Source organism: Mesoplodon mirus, assembly GCF_964341445.2.
Source record: "Mesoplodon mirus genome assembly, chromosome: 3".
Classification (NCBI taxonomy): domain Eukaryota; kingdom Metazoa; phylum Chordata; class Mammalia; order Artiodactyla; family Ziphiidae; genus Mesoplodon; species Mesoplodon mirus.
In genome coordinates this window covers 193,689,153-193,708,145 of record NC_138978.1, presented here as the reverse complement: position 1 = coordinate 193,708,145, position 18,993 = coordinate 193,689,153, and the positions used below count along the sequence as shown (strand labels likewise).

Sequence of the window (18,993 nt, the reverse complement as noted above, 5' to 3'; positions counted from 1 at the left end):
ATATTCATATGTTTGCTACAGAAATATGAAATTGTCTGTTGCTTCAGGCCCAACTGAGTGTATTACATGAAATACATTATGTGTCCAATATTACTTTCTAAATCTAAAAAATTCAGTTCTGGTACACATCTGGCCCCAAGGGTTTGGGAGACAGAATTTGAGGACCTGCTTGTCTTGGGAAATTAAATAACATGAGAATCTACAAATTCTTCCTGCTTTTCATTGAAATTTTTTTGAAAACATCTTCGATATAATTTTTAAAAACTTATTTACCTCAAAGGTCATGGCATTATATACTAACTGGCCATGTGTCCTTGGGTAAGTCACTGTGTCCCTGAACTTCATGTTCTTCAACAATCAAATAAGGGTAATCAGGTCTTCCAAAGGGGTGAGATATGAAATAATAGAATGCATGTGACAAAAGATTTTTCAGTCTATAAACTGTGCTGCAAATATATAGTTATTATTTTCTTTCTGTTAATAACTGGCATTATTCTTCAACAATCTATTTGGCTTTCATACTCACTAAGAACGATTCTTTTTTTTTTTTTTTTTTTTTTGCGGTATGCGGGCCTCTCACTGTTGTGGCCTCTCCCGTTGCGGAGCACAGGCTCCGGATGCGCAGGCCCAGCGGCCATGGCTCACGGGCCCAGCCGCTCCGCGGCATATGGGATCCTCCCAGACCGGGGCACGAACCCGTATCCCCTGCATCGGCAGGCGGACTCTCAACCACTGCGCCACCAGGGAGGCCCCTAAGAACGATTCTTAAAAACTGTTAACAGATTCTTAATGATTAGCACTTAGAATGATACATATTTTTAATATTCAATATTTATATTATAAGATTTTGTATTATATAAAATATAATATATTTTCATATTATAAATCGGCAAGTAAGTATTCCTGGTGTGACCGCTGCTACAGATTCTAGCTGATTTTGACATGGTTTGTTTTACGTTTCATACTGTTAGTAAATGAGGGAATGCCAAGGGAGAAAAAAATGAAATCCTTTTAAGTGACAAAGAGTAACTTCTAGTTAGACATGGCTTTCATTACATCCATCAGGAAGCCTTCGTTTCTTTGTTAAGTAAATTCATAATTTGCCTGAAATAATGGATGGGTTAACCAAGAACTTTTCTTATAGTTAATATGGTGACTTAATTCTTAATCATCCTCTTTCTTATGGGATAGAAGCAAGCAAAAATAACAAGAAAGGAATGTTATTCCCACGCAAATGTATGATATATATGGTTATGGCAGTAGTAGTAATAATAGCAGTAATAGTAATAGTAAAACCATCAACTTCTATTTTTAGACTCTTTTATTAATCATTGACCATTTTCATATAGGCTTTTAATAAAAAATTTCCCCAAACTCTAAACAATAGGTCAGGTACCTTTTTCTAGTAAAAGATTACTTACAAATTTATCCTAAAACAAATTACCAAAGAGGGAAAAGGCATTAAAGCTAGGTATTTTTCTAGCGTGTTTTACAACATTTAGTATTTAGGAGGAATAATATAAGTATCTGAGATCACTGTAATGACTTCAATAACAATTTCTTATTTCAAAAGAAATTGACATTGGATTTTTATTGATTTTTGAAATATATCATTTTCCATCTCCCAATATAAATGAGTACAATAGTGTTGACATGTACAATCAGTATATACTGCCAGTATAGATTTCTAGAAAATGGACGATTTAATGTCTCCAGAACTGACCCATTCTCACAAGGTGGCAAGCAGACACAGAAGGATAAATCCATGGTTTTTATGTTAATCTCATTCTGTATATAGAATGTTAGTAGAAAGAAGCAAACTCAATGGTTTTCTTAATAGATAAAGTAATGAAGCTTTCAAAGGAAGTAATTGCTGAGCTGATAATGTTTTATGGTAAATGAAATTGTTTCTGCAATGAATTTTCCATATATCCCTAAAGTAAAACTATAAAGTTTTGTTTCATAGAGTTGTATCATATCCTTCCCAGAACATTAATTTCTCAATGATATGAATATTTTTGCATAATTTAACACCATGGTTAACTTAATTGCACTTAAATATACATATATTTTAGCTTTACAACTGGAAATTCAAGTACTGTGTTTTGGCATAAGTGTAAGAAAAATGTGGCCATTTGAATAAAATAAAATATTTTTTTGTCATTGAGAAGAAAATTTAATTGTTTGAGTGAACTTTTTAATTCCAACATTTTATTATGAGTTGAGAATAAATAGTCAATGAGAGCAAATAATGAGCTTTCTAAATGCATTGAAACAGTAAGAAGACATTTCCAATTATGATGACTGTTTATGCTCTCAATTTAAATAACTAGAAAAACTATAAATCAGTGTGTGCAGATGTTGGAAAAAAATAGCCTATAACTTTGTTACCTGAGAAAAGGTTAACAAATGAGTTAAGCTTTTTACAGGCTGGAAGTCATGTAAGTGGACTCCAAATTAGAAAATATGACCTGTACCAGTAGAAGAAGATCAATCAACAGAAACAGATTCAGAAAACACAAATATTAGGTAGTTATTACAACATTGTCTATATGTTTAAGATGGTAGAGGGAAACAGGAGAATAATAAAGAGAGAAATTGAAGATATGAAACTCTTATTAGAGTTTAGAATTTGTAATGCAGTATTCAAAATAAAATGTATACTGGATGGGATGCACGTAAGAATAGCTACTGCAGAAGAAAATATCAATGAACATAAAGCCATAGCAATAGACTATCTAAAATGCAGAATAGAGAAGAAAAGAAAAAAACCTTGAAAAAATAGTGTTAGTTACTTGTGGGGCATGTAATTGGTACCAGAAGGAGGGAGAGAATAGATATTTGAAGAAATAATGACCAACTTTTTTTTCCAAATTTGATGGGGACTCTATTCAAGATCTAAGAAGCTCAGTGAAACTCAAGCAATATAAATATAACAAATAAAATAATGCCAAGACACAATATAAAAAGTTGCTGAAAGCCAATGATAAAACACCTCAAAAGAAGCCGGACAACACAGTATACTTAACTCTTATTGTGTTTCCATGTAGGCAGAAGAACATTTTGGGAAAAAAAATAAAATGAAGCCGGAGGAAGAAGTAATCTTTTTTTTTTTGAATGAGAGACAAATAAAAGGATAATAGCGAACTTCTTGTCAGAAACTTCTCAAACCAAATCACAGTTGGGAAACTCTTTAGAGTACTGGAAAAAATAGTCTACCTAATACTCTATACATAGTAAAAATATCTTTCTAAACTAAAAGCAAGTAAGGACGGTTTTAGGAAAAAAGGCTGAGAAAATTTGTCAACAGCAGTGCTGCAGTCTAAAAATATTGTTCAAAGAAGTTCTTAAGATAGAAGGAAAATGATGCCAGGTGGAAAGTTAGATCTAAACAAAATAAGTAAGCATATGGGCAAATGTAAAATATACATTTCTACTTTTAAAATTTTATTCAAAGATAATTTACTGTTTATAACAAACATTGTAAGTTTTATAGCATATATAGAAGCAAAGAATTATGGCAGTAATAACTCAGATAATAAGGAAAAAATAGAAGTATAATGTAGTAAGCTTGTTATATTACATGTGAAGTGGTGTATTATTTAAGAGTAGATACTGAAAAGTTAAAGCTGTATACTTTAGACCCTAGAGCAGGGGACAGCAAACTGCAGCACACCAGTTTTTGGAGAAAAAAAAAAGCAACCATTCTTGCTAGTTTTTTTATTTTTTATGGTTGCTTTCACTTTACAGTTTAAAATGTTTAATAAGTAAAACAGAGCTCATATGGCCTGAAAAGTCTAAAATGTTTATTATTTCATTCTTTACAGAAAAAAAAAAAATTTGCCAACCCATGATCTAGAGAAAATACAACACAACTAAATCAAAGAGATATAACTAATAACTGATAGTGCAAATAAAATGGAATGATCTTATGAAGAGCTTTTTAAAAACTCATTTAATCCAAAGAAGGCAGGGAAAGAAGAAAAGAGGAGCAAAGAACATCTGGGACAAGTGAAACACAGCTAGCAAGATGGTAGATTTAAACTCAACGATATCTATAGTAAATATAAATGGACTAAACATTTCAATTAAAAGGCAGAAGGCATCAGATGGGATTAAAAGAAGCAATAGCCAGCTCTGTGTTGCCTAAAAGAAGCCCACTTAAAATGTGAACAAAGAAATAGATTAAAAGTAAAAGCATACAATTATATTTCATGTAATCACAAATCCATAGAAAACTGGAGTGGCTATATTAATATTAAAGTAGGTCCATACAATAACTTGGATGCCTGACAAAAACATTACACAGAGGGGAAAAAAAAAAAAAGCCACACAGAAACACCCTGTAAGATCTTAGCAGAGTTATTTTTCCTAGAAATCAGTGATTCTAGGGGTTGGAGGTGAAAGGTGGGAATTGACTGCAAAAGGGTAAGAGGGATCTTTTTGTCATTATAGAAATGTTCTATGTTGTAATTATGGTAGAGGTTGCACTATTCTATGCATATATCAAAACTCATTGAATGTGCATTTTGAATTAGTAAATTTCTTATTTTGTTTTACCAATAAGTCTATGAGATAAACAGAACAATGATGATTATCCAAAGATAACTTAAATGATATACTTAAAATCATATAGGAAGTTTACAGTTAACTTGTTAAAGGTAAATCTGTAGACTTTGCCTATCTTGTTCATTGATGTCCCCAGATTTAGAATTATTTGTGACTATAATCATGCCCAGTTAACATTACTAAATGACTAAATTGGAGAATAAAATAATGAATATCATGTGATAAATTATGATTATCAACTAATCATAAAAATGCCTCTAGTAAGTCATATGGTGGTACTACAGGTTAGCTGCAAAACTGAAAAACATGCTATATACTTATTCTTAAATTGTTCAGATAATATGTTCAATACATTTTTCTTCAATCTCAGATACTATTTCAGGTGAAGTACCTTTAAGTTTAAAGTAGTGTATCCAACTACTAAAATGAAAGTAAATAAGGTCTTTCCAAAACCTTTTGGACTTTCTGTATAGAAAGTTTCTGTATAGAAAGTTTCTGTATAATTTTTCAGATTATCAGCTAGATCATAGTTTTAAATTTAGAAATATTCACCTGAAAATATATTGAACCCATTATTTGCGAATGTAATTAATGTTCTATTTTTTAAAGTGTACCTGTGTTTTTTACTTTGCAGACAATCTGTACTGTTTCAGCCCACATCACTTAATGTAAAGTATTGTAATAGTATTTTCAAAGAAACTAGCATTTATTGAGCAGTTTCCATTCACTAGGGACACATAATAGCTCTAAAGGTCAATACTTGTTTAGGGGAGGTGGGGCAGTGGAGAAAGCATTTAAAAAAAAACAAAACTGAACCTGAACCATTGAAGAAATAATATGTTTTTAGACACATTATTCACTTTTTTTGAATTCTCTATCAATCACATTAAAAAAATAGCAAGGGGATTTTAGTCTTTTACCATTTATACAAGGTAGTAATATAGATTTTTAAATGTTAAGAAATATCAAATACTCCATTTTAAAGGAAAATTGAGTCTAAAATAACTAGTTTTGTGTATGAAGCTAGTAAGTGATGGGGAGGCTCATGACAGTTGAAAATGAGTGATTTCTGAAGCTTTGCTTTATATCATTCTTCTTGTTTGGCTAATTGTTTCATCTCATCTTGATTTCTGGATGTTTATATGTAGGGAGGTTAAGAGAGTATACTTCTTGCTTTTATCTTGTGTAGCATAAAGTAGTTCCAAATTATCGAAAGGTAATGAAAATCATTTTAAGTAGAGGTGGTTAAATATATTTATACTTTTATCCATACCTCTAGCCACATTTTCTTCCCTGAAAATACACTGGTAAGTTCAGTAAAATGAACAAAATAGTTGTACTCATAAACACAGTTTGATACTAAACTGGAATACATGAACCAGTTAAATCAGCACTGAAAAACTAATGTGTTTCATAGGTGGATAACACATAATATAGATGGAAATTCAGGTGAGGGGAAAGGGAAATCATCTCTAGGATGTGCTATTACCAGTTATTAGGACTGGACCCTGTTGGGGAGATAAGCATTGTGCAATGGAGAGTATTTTCTCTGGTATTTCTTGTGTCACTGAAGAAAAAATATGCTCTCACGCTGGTACAGACCAATTTTTTCCCTTTTACTTGTCTTTTCCATCAGAATTCAGATATGCTGTGGTGTCCATCCTAAAACATCTCCATCTCTTCTTCCCTCCCTTCCTCCCTCCTTCACTCTGTTCCCCCCTCCCCTCCCTTTCTCTCTCTATGGCTCTCTTGCTCTCTCAAGCTCTCCGTCTATCTTTCCCTCCCTCCTCCTAAATTTCCTGCATTTCCATTGCTCCCAAGCCACCACCATCTCTCCCTGGGTTTCTGTACTATTTGCCTACTATCCCTGAGAGCAAATTTGAGCCCCCCCAAAGTCCATTTCCCACAGAGCAGCCAAAGTGATATACTCAACATGAAATCAGATCATGCCTCCAAACCTCCCATCCTTACAACTTTTCAATGGCTTCCTGTGCCTTTAGACTAAAATTCAAACTTCTGATCAAGGTCTCTAAAGCTCTTCAGGGTCTGGACCCAGCTTGCCCTTTTGACATGTCTCCAACTAACTCCTCCTTGTTTAGTCCATTCTCAAGGACCTGCTTTCTGCAACTTAAACTCAACCGTTTCAGTCTTTCCTATTTGGGGTTCTTTGTCTGCAAACTTTTCTTCCCCTGTCTTTGCATGCCAACACCTTCATATCACAATATAGGTACAGTTATTATTTACAAGTTATGGATTGAATTTGCCTGCTCTGATAATAATAGGAAACCTTTATACAGCACTTGATATTCTGGATCAGAATTGATTCTAAGAACTGTATATTTATTCTGATATATTAATGTTAAATTATACTTATTATTCATTTATCATTTAATTCTAATAATAAGGTTTAAGACAAAAAACTATTGCTACCCCATTTTACAGATGAGGAAACTGAACAGAGAAAGATTAAGAAATTAAGTAATGTGCCTAAGGTCTCGGCATAATTGGGAAACCAGGATTTCAATGCAAGCCCTCTGGTTTCAGGGTCTTTGTTCTTAACAGAGCTTTTCATTGATATCTTTGTATTCTTTGAAATGCTTCTCTGATAACAATACACAATGAATGTGTGTTTTTGGCAGTCTTATTTAACAAAACCTACACAAATACATGTAAGATTTAAATTTATTTTATCAAATTTTATTCTCCTCTTTTAAAACTGCTTTTAAAATACTTCAAAAGGGATGTTTTAAAAACTGAAACAAAACAAAAATATGAAACTCATGTGTGTGGAAAGGGACTCAATCAATTATTATGTAAGAACAATAGGAATATACATCTATATCCTTTCTGTTATGATACATTTACCTGAAACAATCTATGCAGAGTATTTCCTATATGAAGATTTCGATTGAATAATTACATATGCAAATTAATACAGCAAAAGAAGTTTCTTGGTAAATACTACTAGTAGTTGTTTAACTTGACTCTCAAACTTCTTTTAAAGTTTTCAGTATTCTACTTCATTTATTTCAACTTTTCAAAGAAGAATAGTTTTATTAAGATAAGTATGTCAATGATGAACAATAATTTCTATAAGACACTTTAAATGATATAGTGCATTTTATTTTACCAAGGTCAGAGATTGCTTATTAAGAACACATTGAGTATCCTCACAGTAGACTTCCTTAGTAGATATTTTTGCTGGGTAGGAGATAAAATCTCGATTCTGGTTCATGAGCCAAATTTTCCTAAGTAAATTTATTTTCTTCGCTATATATGTTATTATACTTGTGGTAAAGAGCCTTTTGACCTTCAGTTGATTGAATCTGAAGATTTGGAACCCACAGATATGGAGGGTCAATCTGCATATATATATATATATATATATATATATATATATATATATATATATATATATATATATATATTTTGGCTGCCTGCACGGCATGTGAGATCTTAGTTCCCCGACCAGGGATCAAACCTGCGCCCCCTGCTTTGGAAGCGTGGAGTCTTAACCAATGGACCACCAGGGAAGTCCCAAGAGATTTAATCCATTCATGTCTTTGCCACCACCAACGGTGATTACTATGATAGGGTCTTAAAAATACAGGAAACTTACCATATTTCCCCCTCCAGAATTCAGAAATAACTAAAAAATATGTAGGGAATAACTGGTAGAGACAAAAATACCAGACTTAGGGCTGATAAAACTAGATTGTTGAATGTGATTTTGATAGATGACTGCAATGTGCTTTTAAAAGCTCACTGTCTAATTCTTAAAGTCACAAAGTGAAAGAGAGTGAACTGTAGGACTTCCAGACAGAGCAGCACGGCAGAGAACAAGCAGACAAGGGTGACTCCTACAACAAGGCAGGCATCAGAAGGAAAGAGAGAACAGCTTTGAACTCAGCAATTTATTTTAATTCTGTTAACACTGAGGAGGTCAGTGAGGGGTGGGTGAGGAAAGACCAGGAGTGATGAATTCTGACTGCGATATTACCCATGTTTCCATATAAACCTTTTGGGATCATTGAATTGAGCACATCAGCAAAATGTTTGCTCCAATTCCTGGAGTCCATGGAAAAACAAAAATCTTCAGAAAGATAAAATCAAACTATCTACTTGAACAGACATGATAGTTATATTTAGTTCTGTAAAGTTTTCAGTTATCTAGACAGTTTTTACATTTGTAACAGGCATACCAAGTCACCAATAAGATTTTGACTTCATCCCAGAAACAAAAATGAGTACAACATCATGTTAATAATCAAGGAGAAGTGTTGAGTATCAATATTAACTGAGAAGTTATTTGTTAAAATTGTTTTCCCTCTAATGCCTCTGTTCAATAATGTTCACTGCTTTACATAAGAGGCTTCAACAGTGCCATTGTTTACATGAGAAGTTGAGTTATACATAGCCAAATAGGTCGAGATTCTCTAATGACCTATCACATTTCAGGGCATCCTGCTTTAGTCTCCAGAATGCACTGTTAACCTCTGTTCTTTTGTTTAGCTATTGTGGAAATTCACACAAGAGGGAAATTTCTCAGAAAGAATATATAAGTCAAAATTACTTTTTATGTAGAAAGATGATTCTGGTAATCTGCCAGTACAATATGCTTTGAGTTGAAATTGCACCTTATTTGGAGTAAGCTCATCGTTATATATTCATTGGAATTCCAAGCTCCAGCTGATTGAATTAACCATCCACCCCCTCCCCAAGGTATGATTGGCAGATTTAGCAAGTAAAAATACAAGATTCCCAGTTAAATTTAAATTTCAGATAAACAACAAATGATTTTTAGTATAAGCGTGTTACATATAATATTTAGTATATATATATATATATATATATATATATATATATATATATGCTAAAAAATAGTTAATTTTTAATTTGAAATTCAGATTTCACAGGGCATTCTCTATTTTGCCTGGCAACCTTATCCCCATGACAGGATACAGTTCCTTGTGTCTGCCCCTGGGATATGCAACCAAATATATTCCTTTATTTGAGTACTAATTTTTTATAATCTTATGATTATAATAGCTTTACTGGCAAATTTATGGGGGGTTCGATTATACTGCAGCTTATCTGCCTTGTAAGATAAGGATGTTCATTTATAGATTAAGAATAAGGCACATCTGGATATCAACTTGAAAGATCATAACCGAAATTACTGTCTTTCACAGTCAAGTGACAGGTTTCTAGTTAAACCTAGTGGTAGATGTTATTTTATGAAAATAATATATATTTTCCAGTGTAGGAAATTATCAGGATCAGTTATGTTGGCCTAAAAAGGATCTTTAATTTTAGGCAGTTACTTGAGTATCTATCTTGATATATACTTGATATATACTGATATATCTCTATTAGTATGAAATATATTCTTAGATTTTGGATCAAACTGAAAAATTTAGTACTACTTTTAGGAACCAAGCTTATCTGCAACTGTAGTATCTAGATGAGTACTATGGCTCTAGAGCAGGATTTGAAACAGTGCCCTCCCAGCCTAAAAACTTTACCCTTGGGAAGAGTAATATTTATTGAGTATGTGTCCACATGGCTTTATATTTACACCTTCTCATAGCCTTAGCAGCTAAAAAATCTCAATTCCAAAGCTATTTTCTTTTCATTTTCAGTGCCAGTTCAGTTCTCCATACTTGAAGTCTGATGATGTTTTCAGAGTGAATTGACAAAACTTAAAGGGCACAGCTTTTTATTTTTAAAATATGTATTGTTTTAGAGAAAAAACAAAGGATCCCATGATACACTTCCCTTAAAACTTACAATTAAATTCTGTTCCATGGGATTCTTTGCATTTGGCAAGAACATTACCATGTCTTATATCAGATATATCATGTAAGGAAGTCAAATGTATTTAGGGCCTTCATGCTTTTTAGGTACATTTCTGTTGTGTTTTTTAAACATGATGACATTAGATGATTTTTCACAGAATTCCCACATGAATGTTCCTGTCTGGGATGACCATTTATAAGCACGATTTTTTTAATAATTATTAAATCATAATAAATTAAGTAAACATCCTGTCTAGCTATTTCATTAACAGAAATACTTTTTCAGTGTAATAGCTTACAAGGTAGATTATAACTGTGGTTGTTCTGAACAGAATTAGATACTTTATTTTTAACATCTATTGGAACAAAAAATGAGCACCTGTCAGATATTTCCAGTGGCAGTAATTTGAAAATAGCCAAAGTTATATACACAATCCTGCTGTGGACAAAACTAGAGCAAGTTATTGTTGACAGCTCTATGGTTTGAAGATAAGACACTCTAAAATAATTCCTGTAATTTTCTGTAAGTGGTATAACAAACTTGACATTTATTTATCTTCTAGATGAAATGAACGATCATCAAAGTACCCTCTCCTACATCCTGATAAACCCATCTCCAGATACCAGACTAGAGCTGAATGATGTTGTGTAAGTTGATCTCACATAAGGCATGTATTTTCAGACAACCACCGATTTATTTACTTTTATATTTTTATTTCCACCATAATAAGCCCTTATCTTTCTTGTGATACAAATGCTTAGGAAATCAAAGTCTAATTTTTGTGTTCAATAAAGAAATGTATTTTGTATATTGCTGTGTGTAATACTATATAAAAGCATTGTAGGATGACAGAGCTATAAAAGAAGGAAAAAGCAGCATGAATTTTATATTTTGTGAGCAAATATACATTTGGACAAATAATAGAAAATATGTGGAATAAGAAGAGATCAGCTCAAAGGAAAACCTAAAATATCCCACACTAGCTAGTATGAAATACCTGAGACTTTCTCAAAGCCAAGGTAAAATTGGTCAAAACTCATATCAGGAAAGGATCTATGGTAGTAATTTGATTCATCAAAAATTATGTATTATGCATATTCAGTTGTACTAGTGTTGCCTTAAAAGTGTGCTCTATAGAAACAAATAAGGCATTTTCCCTGATTTCAAAGTGTTTACATTCTAATTAACAAAACTACAATTTAAGCATAAACTTTTAATAGCAGTATATATATGAGTTTGTCACATGACTTAAGCATTGATTAAGTGAGATGGTGCTTTTCAAAATTCAGGAGATTCATTATTGTGAGCTACAGGGATTACAAAGGACGACGGACTTGAACTAGACACTCAGGGTAGATGGAATTTGTGCAGGTGGAGAGAAAGGAGGGGACGTTCTAGAACAGGGAGATGGCTTGAGAAAATGCACTGCCTGGGCATCGCATAATGCGTGCCATCGGGCAATACTACAGAGCCCAGTTTGACCAGAGTAAAAGCTTTGTATTATTAACATCTCTGTTGTTAATTAGTTAAACATAATATTGGCAACATATTAAACATGGCTTTGGAAGGACCTTAGATGACAAAATAAGGAATTGATATTCAACCTTATAGGCAATGGGCAGCACTTGGATATATGAGCAAGAAAGTAGCAGGATTTTAGCAAAGGTATTTTGACAGTTGTAGGTGTAAACCTAGGTGAGAAATTCCTAATAAGAGTCTGAGCTTGAGGTTCATGGTCCTAAGCCTGAGCTGCACCAAGGCCTGCTTACACAGGGTAGTTAACTTCAGGTTGTATTGGTGACATAAAACAAATGCCAAAGATTCAAAAGTCTTGGTGGGTGTTAGGGCCACAGGATGTGTTTGTATCTATAACCTGGAAATAAGTAATAAAGTTAGTGACTAAGAAGAGTGAGAACATTCTGTGATGCAGAGCATAAACTGGATCCATGCAAGTGATTTAGAACTAAAGCTAGTAATATGCCAGCAATTAGATGCTGTCAGTTTCATGGGAGATTTTGGCTTGGGTTGGAGGGTTCCATTTTTTTTAAAAGAGCTCTGTAAAAAGCAATAGAATTGATTGGCAGGATGGAGATAAGAATTGATCATAACATCTGGATGATGGATTGTAAAGACAAGATCCTATGGAGGTAAATTTATGGAGACAAAGAATGAGACTTGTTCATTGGTCTGGGAATTGGAAAATAAGGGCTCTCACGTGGCTTTCAGATTTCAAATCTATGTGATTGCAAAAGAAATTACTGCTTCACTGAAACAAGTCAGTATAGGGAGGCACTTTTTCAAGCAGGAAAGAGCAGTCGTTGGGTATAGAGAAAAGAGAGTTGATGAGCTGGAGTTTAGGTACATTGTTCAATGTGCTAAGTGGAAATGTCTAGAAAGCATATAGAGATACAGTACCAAGCTTTGGAAAGAAGCTAGTTCTATATAGAAACTAGTTACTTTTCACCTTCTAAATGAATAAAACTGAAAGAGAATAATTTTTTGAAAAACAGCCATACACAAAGAAGAAAAAGTAAAAGAATGAATATTGGCCTGCTGAGTACTGCTCAGTTTTAGGGCAAAAAGATGAATGTGCTTCAAATGCTTCTTAGGAAAATACATCAGTAGGAGTAACTTTGACCCAAAATCAGTGTAAAAAGATTTTTATAAGTCACCTAAGATACAACAGGTAAGTTTAATAATTTTATTTTGCCATCTGAGGATACTGGTTAGAGTATAGGAACTTGGGGGAATCTGATGAATGGTAATTCCATCTGCTAGAGTTCTTAAGGTGGCTGTCAAAATTTATATCCAATGGGGATGCTGAATTTTTGGAGCACTTTAAGCTAGATGAAAATATCTTATTTGTGATGCACCTGGCTTTCAACTCCCCATTCTGGAGACTTCACTTAGTATATGACTGTAATACAACAAAACTGCTCCATTTTTCTTGTGTCCATATTTACACATGTCTTTCTTCCTTTAACCCATAAAATCAGGCAATTTTTAGTAAATCTGCCCTTGTAGTCCCAACTTTAATATGTCTCTTTTTCAAATTATCAACTATATATATATATATATATATATATATATATATATATATATATATATATATATATTTAAAGTTGGGTTTACCTTATTTTTATTTCATAACAAATTGTAAGTTTCTTGAGCCTAATATAATTCTTTTCCATGATTATTTTTGATGACATGAGAAGATAGTGTTAACCTTTTGAGTCTATGTATCAATACAAATCCTTCCATCAGAGAGATTTTATAATTCAAAATAATTCCTGAAATTTTTAAAACTGAAACATAAAAATAAAATATATAATGTTCCAATATATACAGGTAAAATAAGCATGGGCTTTTCTGCCTTTTGGATGCTATTATTTTTTACTAGTTTTAAGCTAAAACATCAACTTGACTGCTATAAAAAAAAAAAGAACTCTTTTCTGCCATGATCTGTTTTTTTTGCATTGAGATAATTAAATTTTAGTATAACTGGAGCAAGAAAATATGCTACCATGACAAGCAGTTCAAAAAATTCATTTAAGTAATTTATTTTATTAGGCTCATACTTTTAGTAGTGATTATAATAGGGAAAGGAAATTTTGCAGCTACATCAATGAATTTAGGGGATAATGGATTATACTCATACCTTTTATGTTTTTCTAAAAAATCACTTTCAAAAGTTCATTTTAAATGAAGATGCAACAATAATTTGATTCGAAGAACAATAAATCACTAGGTGATATGGCGTTAAAAAGCTAAATGTGCACTATTAGTTTTCTTCATTGATCTACTATGCTATTGATATTCAAAGTAATTATAAAGCAGGTGGTTGGATAACAAAATCTAGTTAATAGATCCAAGGACGCTAATCTCAACTTTCATTTGATCCAAGAAAATAGACTGCAGTGCTTGAAATTGCTCTTTTAAGGGACATATTTTATGAATATTTTTCCTTTGGTTTTTAAGAGGAGAAGTACAAATCTTCATTAGAGTCCCCACTTTTAAAATAGTTTCTCCATTTATTTTGTAACTCCGAACATTATTATAAAACTATGAAATACTAACTGCATTTGCACCTGAACAAGACTTTTAGAATGTTGTATTACGTATATTTATTTTCCTTCTCTCCCTTCCAAAACCTCAGTGGCTTCCAGTGGGAAGACTTTGGAACAGAAATAGAAACTACTTATCCTGAAACTTAAAGTCCTTTATTAGCTGCTTTCTATGTTTCTTCCTGAATTTATCTACCATCATCTCCTGGTCTAACCAGTCCTCTAAAGTCAAACTCATTTTCTAAACGTGTTGGGAGCATCCTTTTCTGTGTCCCATTTCCTCTCCGTTTGTCTCCACTTAAGCCTGGAAAGCCATCAATCCAACCTCCTCAATAAACTATTCCCTCATTCACTGTTGTTCTTTTTGTCCTTCTGTGGTGTTTGGAATTTCTTTTTAATCTTTCTATCTGTTTCATAAATTACACTCTGTTAATCCTCTGCAGGGGTCAGAAGTGTATGGTTTTCTGTATTCCCAGGACCTAGCCCAGTAGTCTAGACATGCTCAAGAAATGGACGCTCATGTCACTTGACGGTCTGAAGTAAAACATCTCTCTTGAAACAAATTCTAACATTATTGAAATGTGTGAGTTTGGCAGGTGAACATTTTCCTATTTACTAGTAGAATGAATTGAGAATTATTTTCTTTGTCCAATTTCTTACTATAGCATAATCTGAATTTTAGGTTAATAAATTTCCCAACAATTAAAATAGTATCTAGGCATAATATCCTCCAGAGCATTTATGAAATCATTAATTTTGTAGAATCATAGAATATTTAAATTAAAAAGCCTATAGAATAATGTAGGTCAAATTTATTTATGAATGATAAAAATAACACTAAGAGCAGTTGAGTAATATAATCATGGCTAGGATTTAGGTATCCTTGATAGAAAAATAGCCAAAGAAAAGAATAATAAATCAATAAAATACTAAAATAAAACATAAACTTTTGAAAAGATGGAGGTGGTGAAATGGATCCTAACTGAAAGATAATGATTCTTCATTCATCCACATTCATCTAGATAATCTTCTTAGGTGTAGAATTATTACAAGCCCTTTCCAAATAAACAACAAGTCATTCCACCAATGTCATATAGAGACAAGTTTCGATAACCTTAAACACTGAACGAATAAATTTAAAGTAACAATCTAAAGTGTCAATGTGAACTAGTTTTTTTGATTACAGTTATTTGCCTTGTTCTCTTTTCTTAGATACTTAATCCGACCCGATCCACTGGCATACCTACCAAATGGTGAACCCAGTCGAAAAAACAGCATCTGCAATACCACAGGCCAAGATTCTCGGGAGGAAACTCAGCTTTGATAAAAAAGAAAATAAGAGACTTTTTTCTCCTACAAGGATCTTGCTTGAAACAACTCTAAATCTTAGAAGAACAAGAGTGTTGCTGGCATGAAATAAACTAGATTGGAGTATATCCAATTCTCTCATATTTAAAAATAATCTATTCTCCTAGAAGTTTAGATTATTTTGAAATTTAAAGTACTGCTTTGTTAGTACTCCTCCCATTAATATTTGAAAGACATCAATGGAATGATTTTGAAAACCTAAATTGAAACGCAAAAATCTGAACCTGATGTACCATTGTTTGACAATAATACAAACTGTATAAAGCCAATTTTTAAAAAGTATTAAGGTTTATAAAAGTAAACTAGAAGTCCAGTTATATTTGGTGCGTCCCAATGGACATAGAAGATTGTTGCTCCACTTAAAATTAAATGTGTCCTATTATAGTCTTTAAACTTGCCATTTTATAAAAATGAGCTCATCACAAGTGTCCAGCCTCCTCTACACAGACTAACAGACAAACTTGTGTGGCTGACTTTTGTGTAGAATCATAGTTTGCTTTAGAATATGAATCTTTAAGTCATTTTACCCTTTTTGTTGACTTTTCACATGATATACTCATTTTAGAATTTGAGCTGTTCATAGCATGTTTTATTACTCTGAAGAAACCAAAACAAACAAAAAGAAATATGGACTACATGAACTTTTCCCTAACTTTATGTTTAACACACGTTGTATGCCAAGAACAGTATACTAAAGCAAATATTTATTGTTCTCCTAAAAGAATCCTAACACAGAGAATACTTAAAACACATTTGTCGACTTTAATATAAGAATTGAGCATTAATTGAAATATTCAGTAATGATTTTCATTAGACTCTTGAGCTTTAACATTTTTTTATATATCTATACAGTATATTTCATTAGAAAGATACTTTAAAATTAAAAGAAGCAAAATTATACTTTTTATAGAGTACAAAGAAATTTCAAAACATTAAAAGTCCTCCTTTATGCCTTTAGTATTGAAATAATACACCAAAATTGGTATATCAAAGATTTTGATCTAATTTTGGAAAGTTATCTATAGGAGCTATGTTTTAACATTGTGAGGAAAAAGCATAAAATAAAAATAAGTAGGTTTTGGGCTTCCCTGGTGGCACAGTGGTTGGGAGTCCGCCTGCCGATGCAGGGAACACGTGTTCGTGCCCCGGTCTGGGAAGATCCCACATGCCGCGGAGCGGCTGGGCCCGTGAGCCATGGCTGCTGAGCCTGAGCGTCTTGAGCCTGTGCTCCGCAATGGGAGAGGCCACAACAGTGAGAGGCACGTGTACCTCAAAAAAAAGAAAAAAAAAAGAGTAGGTTTTGCTGTTTAAATGTAAGGTAAACCATACATAATCTGACAGTTATAAATAAAGAAACGCTGACCTTTGGCGACACCAGTGCTTTTACCTGCATTGCATTATTCCTTTTCAGAAACAGGTTGAAAAGCACAGAGCACAGTTTGCCAGGTAGTGGAAATGCGCTGTCATTCCTATGAAAGAGACATTGACAAATTTAAAGATATTTTTCTTCCAATTTTGTATATTTTTATTTCTGAATTTGACATTAAATTTTAATTCAACAGAAAATAGGACACATAAGACTAGAAAGAGACGTTATCATTTCTTTTCACAAAGAGGCAGATAAATTGAAAGGAAAATAGAAGGATTAAAACTAATAAAGAAAACCTAATATTTCCCCAATAAATCTATGGATATAAAAGTATAAAACATAAAATGTGAACTTATAGATTATATAGCCATTGTATAATTTGGCTTTGAGAATATGAAATGCCTATTTGTTTAGTATTTTACATTACTCTCATTTTAGAATGACAAGAACATCAAGAATTTCCCCTAAAATAGGGAGAACCTGTATTTAATTTTCTTTAACTATACAGGGAAGTAGAATTTATAACAGGTTACTTAAAATTGGAAGGATATCTTAAAGCAAAAATTGTATGCATATGTATGTGTATATGTTATAAACACAGCTGAAATATATTGGACAAACACATATTCACATGTAAAATTTCAAACTAAAGGCGGAATTGAAGAAATACATGTAATGGAGAATAATAATAAATTTAATGAACTTGTTTTATATTTGCACATTGATATTTAAGTATGATGTTTCTTTGAGTTGCCTTTTCTTTACTCCATTACAGTTATGTTTAGGAATAAATGTAAGATTTTATGAATCTTCTATTTCCCCACAAGATCTCAAGTTGAGTATTTTTGCATTCTGACAGCTGTCAAGACTAGGATTTAAGGTAGGACCTGACTATATTTCCTATAACACTAAAAAATTTGTTTCATAAATTTTACAATAATTATTTTTGATTATGAACATTAGTCCAAATTTAATATTTGACACAATTCATGTTAGCTTGCTATAATAATGATAGTTTATTAGCTTTTCTGTTATTTAAAAAATAAAAACATACTTATAAAAGCCTTTTAACAAACAGTTGCCTTTTTAAATACTTACACTTGCATATGAAAATAAAAGATGAATTCAACATTAGTCCTTGTAGCCCTATGGGATTTAGTTCTGTTTATTGTCTATGTACCATTTTGCTACCAGTTACACTGAATTGCTTTAAAATAAATAATAAAATTATTTCTGATGATGAAAACTCTTGATGTTTTTTGCCAAAACTTGAGGTATTTAGACAAATTATATTTTGAGTTGTCACAATTATATTTTCACTTGTCACTTTAATATTTCAAACCCAATATAAACATGAAGGTGATCTCGTTGGAAAAGATAGCCATAAATAAACTCGTTGAATTACTTCTTAACATAATAGCTCCTGAATAACTATGTCACAGGAAAAGGGAAGGAAGCAAGGAAGGACAGGGAGGGTGGGAAGAGAGAAGAGGAAGTGAACAAAGGGAGGGAGGGAAAAGTAGAAAAGGAAAGGAAAGAAGAGAGAAGAAAAAGAAAGCAAAACGAAAACAATGTAAGTGCCAGAAGAGAATTTTTTTTTTAACAAAATGGAAGATAATGTCTCAATACAGTCATTTAAAGGCCAGAAAAGCACTGGTTAGAGAAAATAAAAATAATTTTAAATGCAAAGCTAGGCTTTTGATCTAAGGAAAATTGAATAGAAACTTTTCTCCCCATTCCTTCTCCTAAATACAGGTAAAAACCCTAGATATGAAACTGAGCAGGACATTGTGGGGCCCTCCCAGGGACAGACACCCCCCGCAC

General features: G+C 32.5%; 1 protein-coding gene across 8 annotated transcripts in view; it reads left to right on the top strand.

Moving 5' to 3' along the window:
- Nucleotides 1-16,685, top strand: part of KCNT2 (potassium sodium-activated channel subfamily T member 2) — a 354,895-nt gene extending 338,210 nt beyond the window's left edge. For all 8 annotated transcript variants that reach the window (XM_082615038.1, XM_082615036.1, XM_082615040.1 and 5 more), the window contains 2 exons: nucleotides 10,931-11,015; nucleotides 15,645-16,685. In XM_082615038.1, the coding sequence (XP_082471164.1) occupies nucleotides 10,931-11,015; nucleotides 15,645-15,756 (197 nt within the window). In that variant the 3' untranslated portion in view covers nucleotides 15,757-16,685. The remainder of the gene's footprint in view (nucleotides 1-10,930; nucleotides 11,016-15,644) is intronic.
- Nucleotides 16,686-18,993: the final 2,308 nt, after the last annotated feature.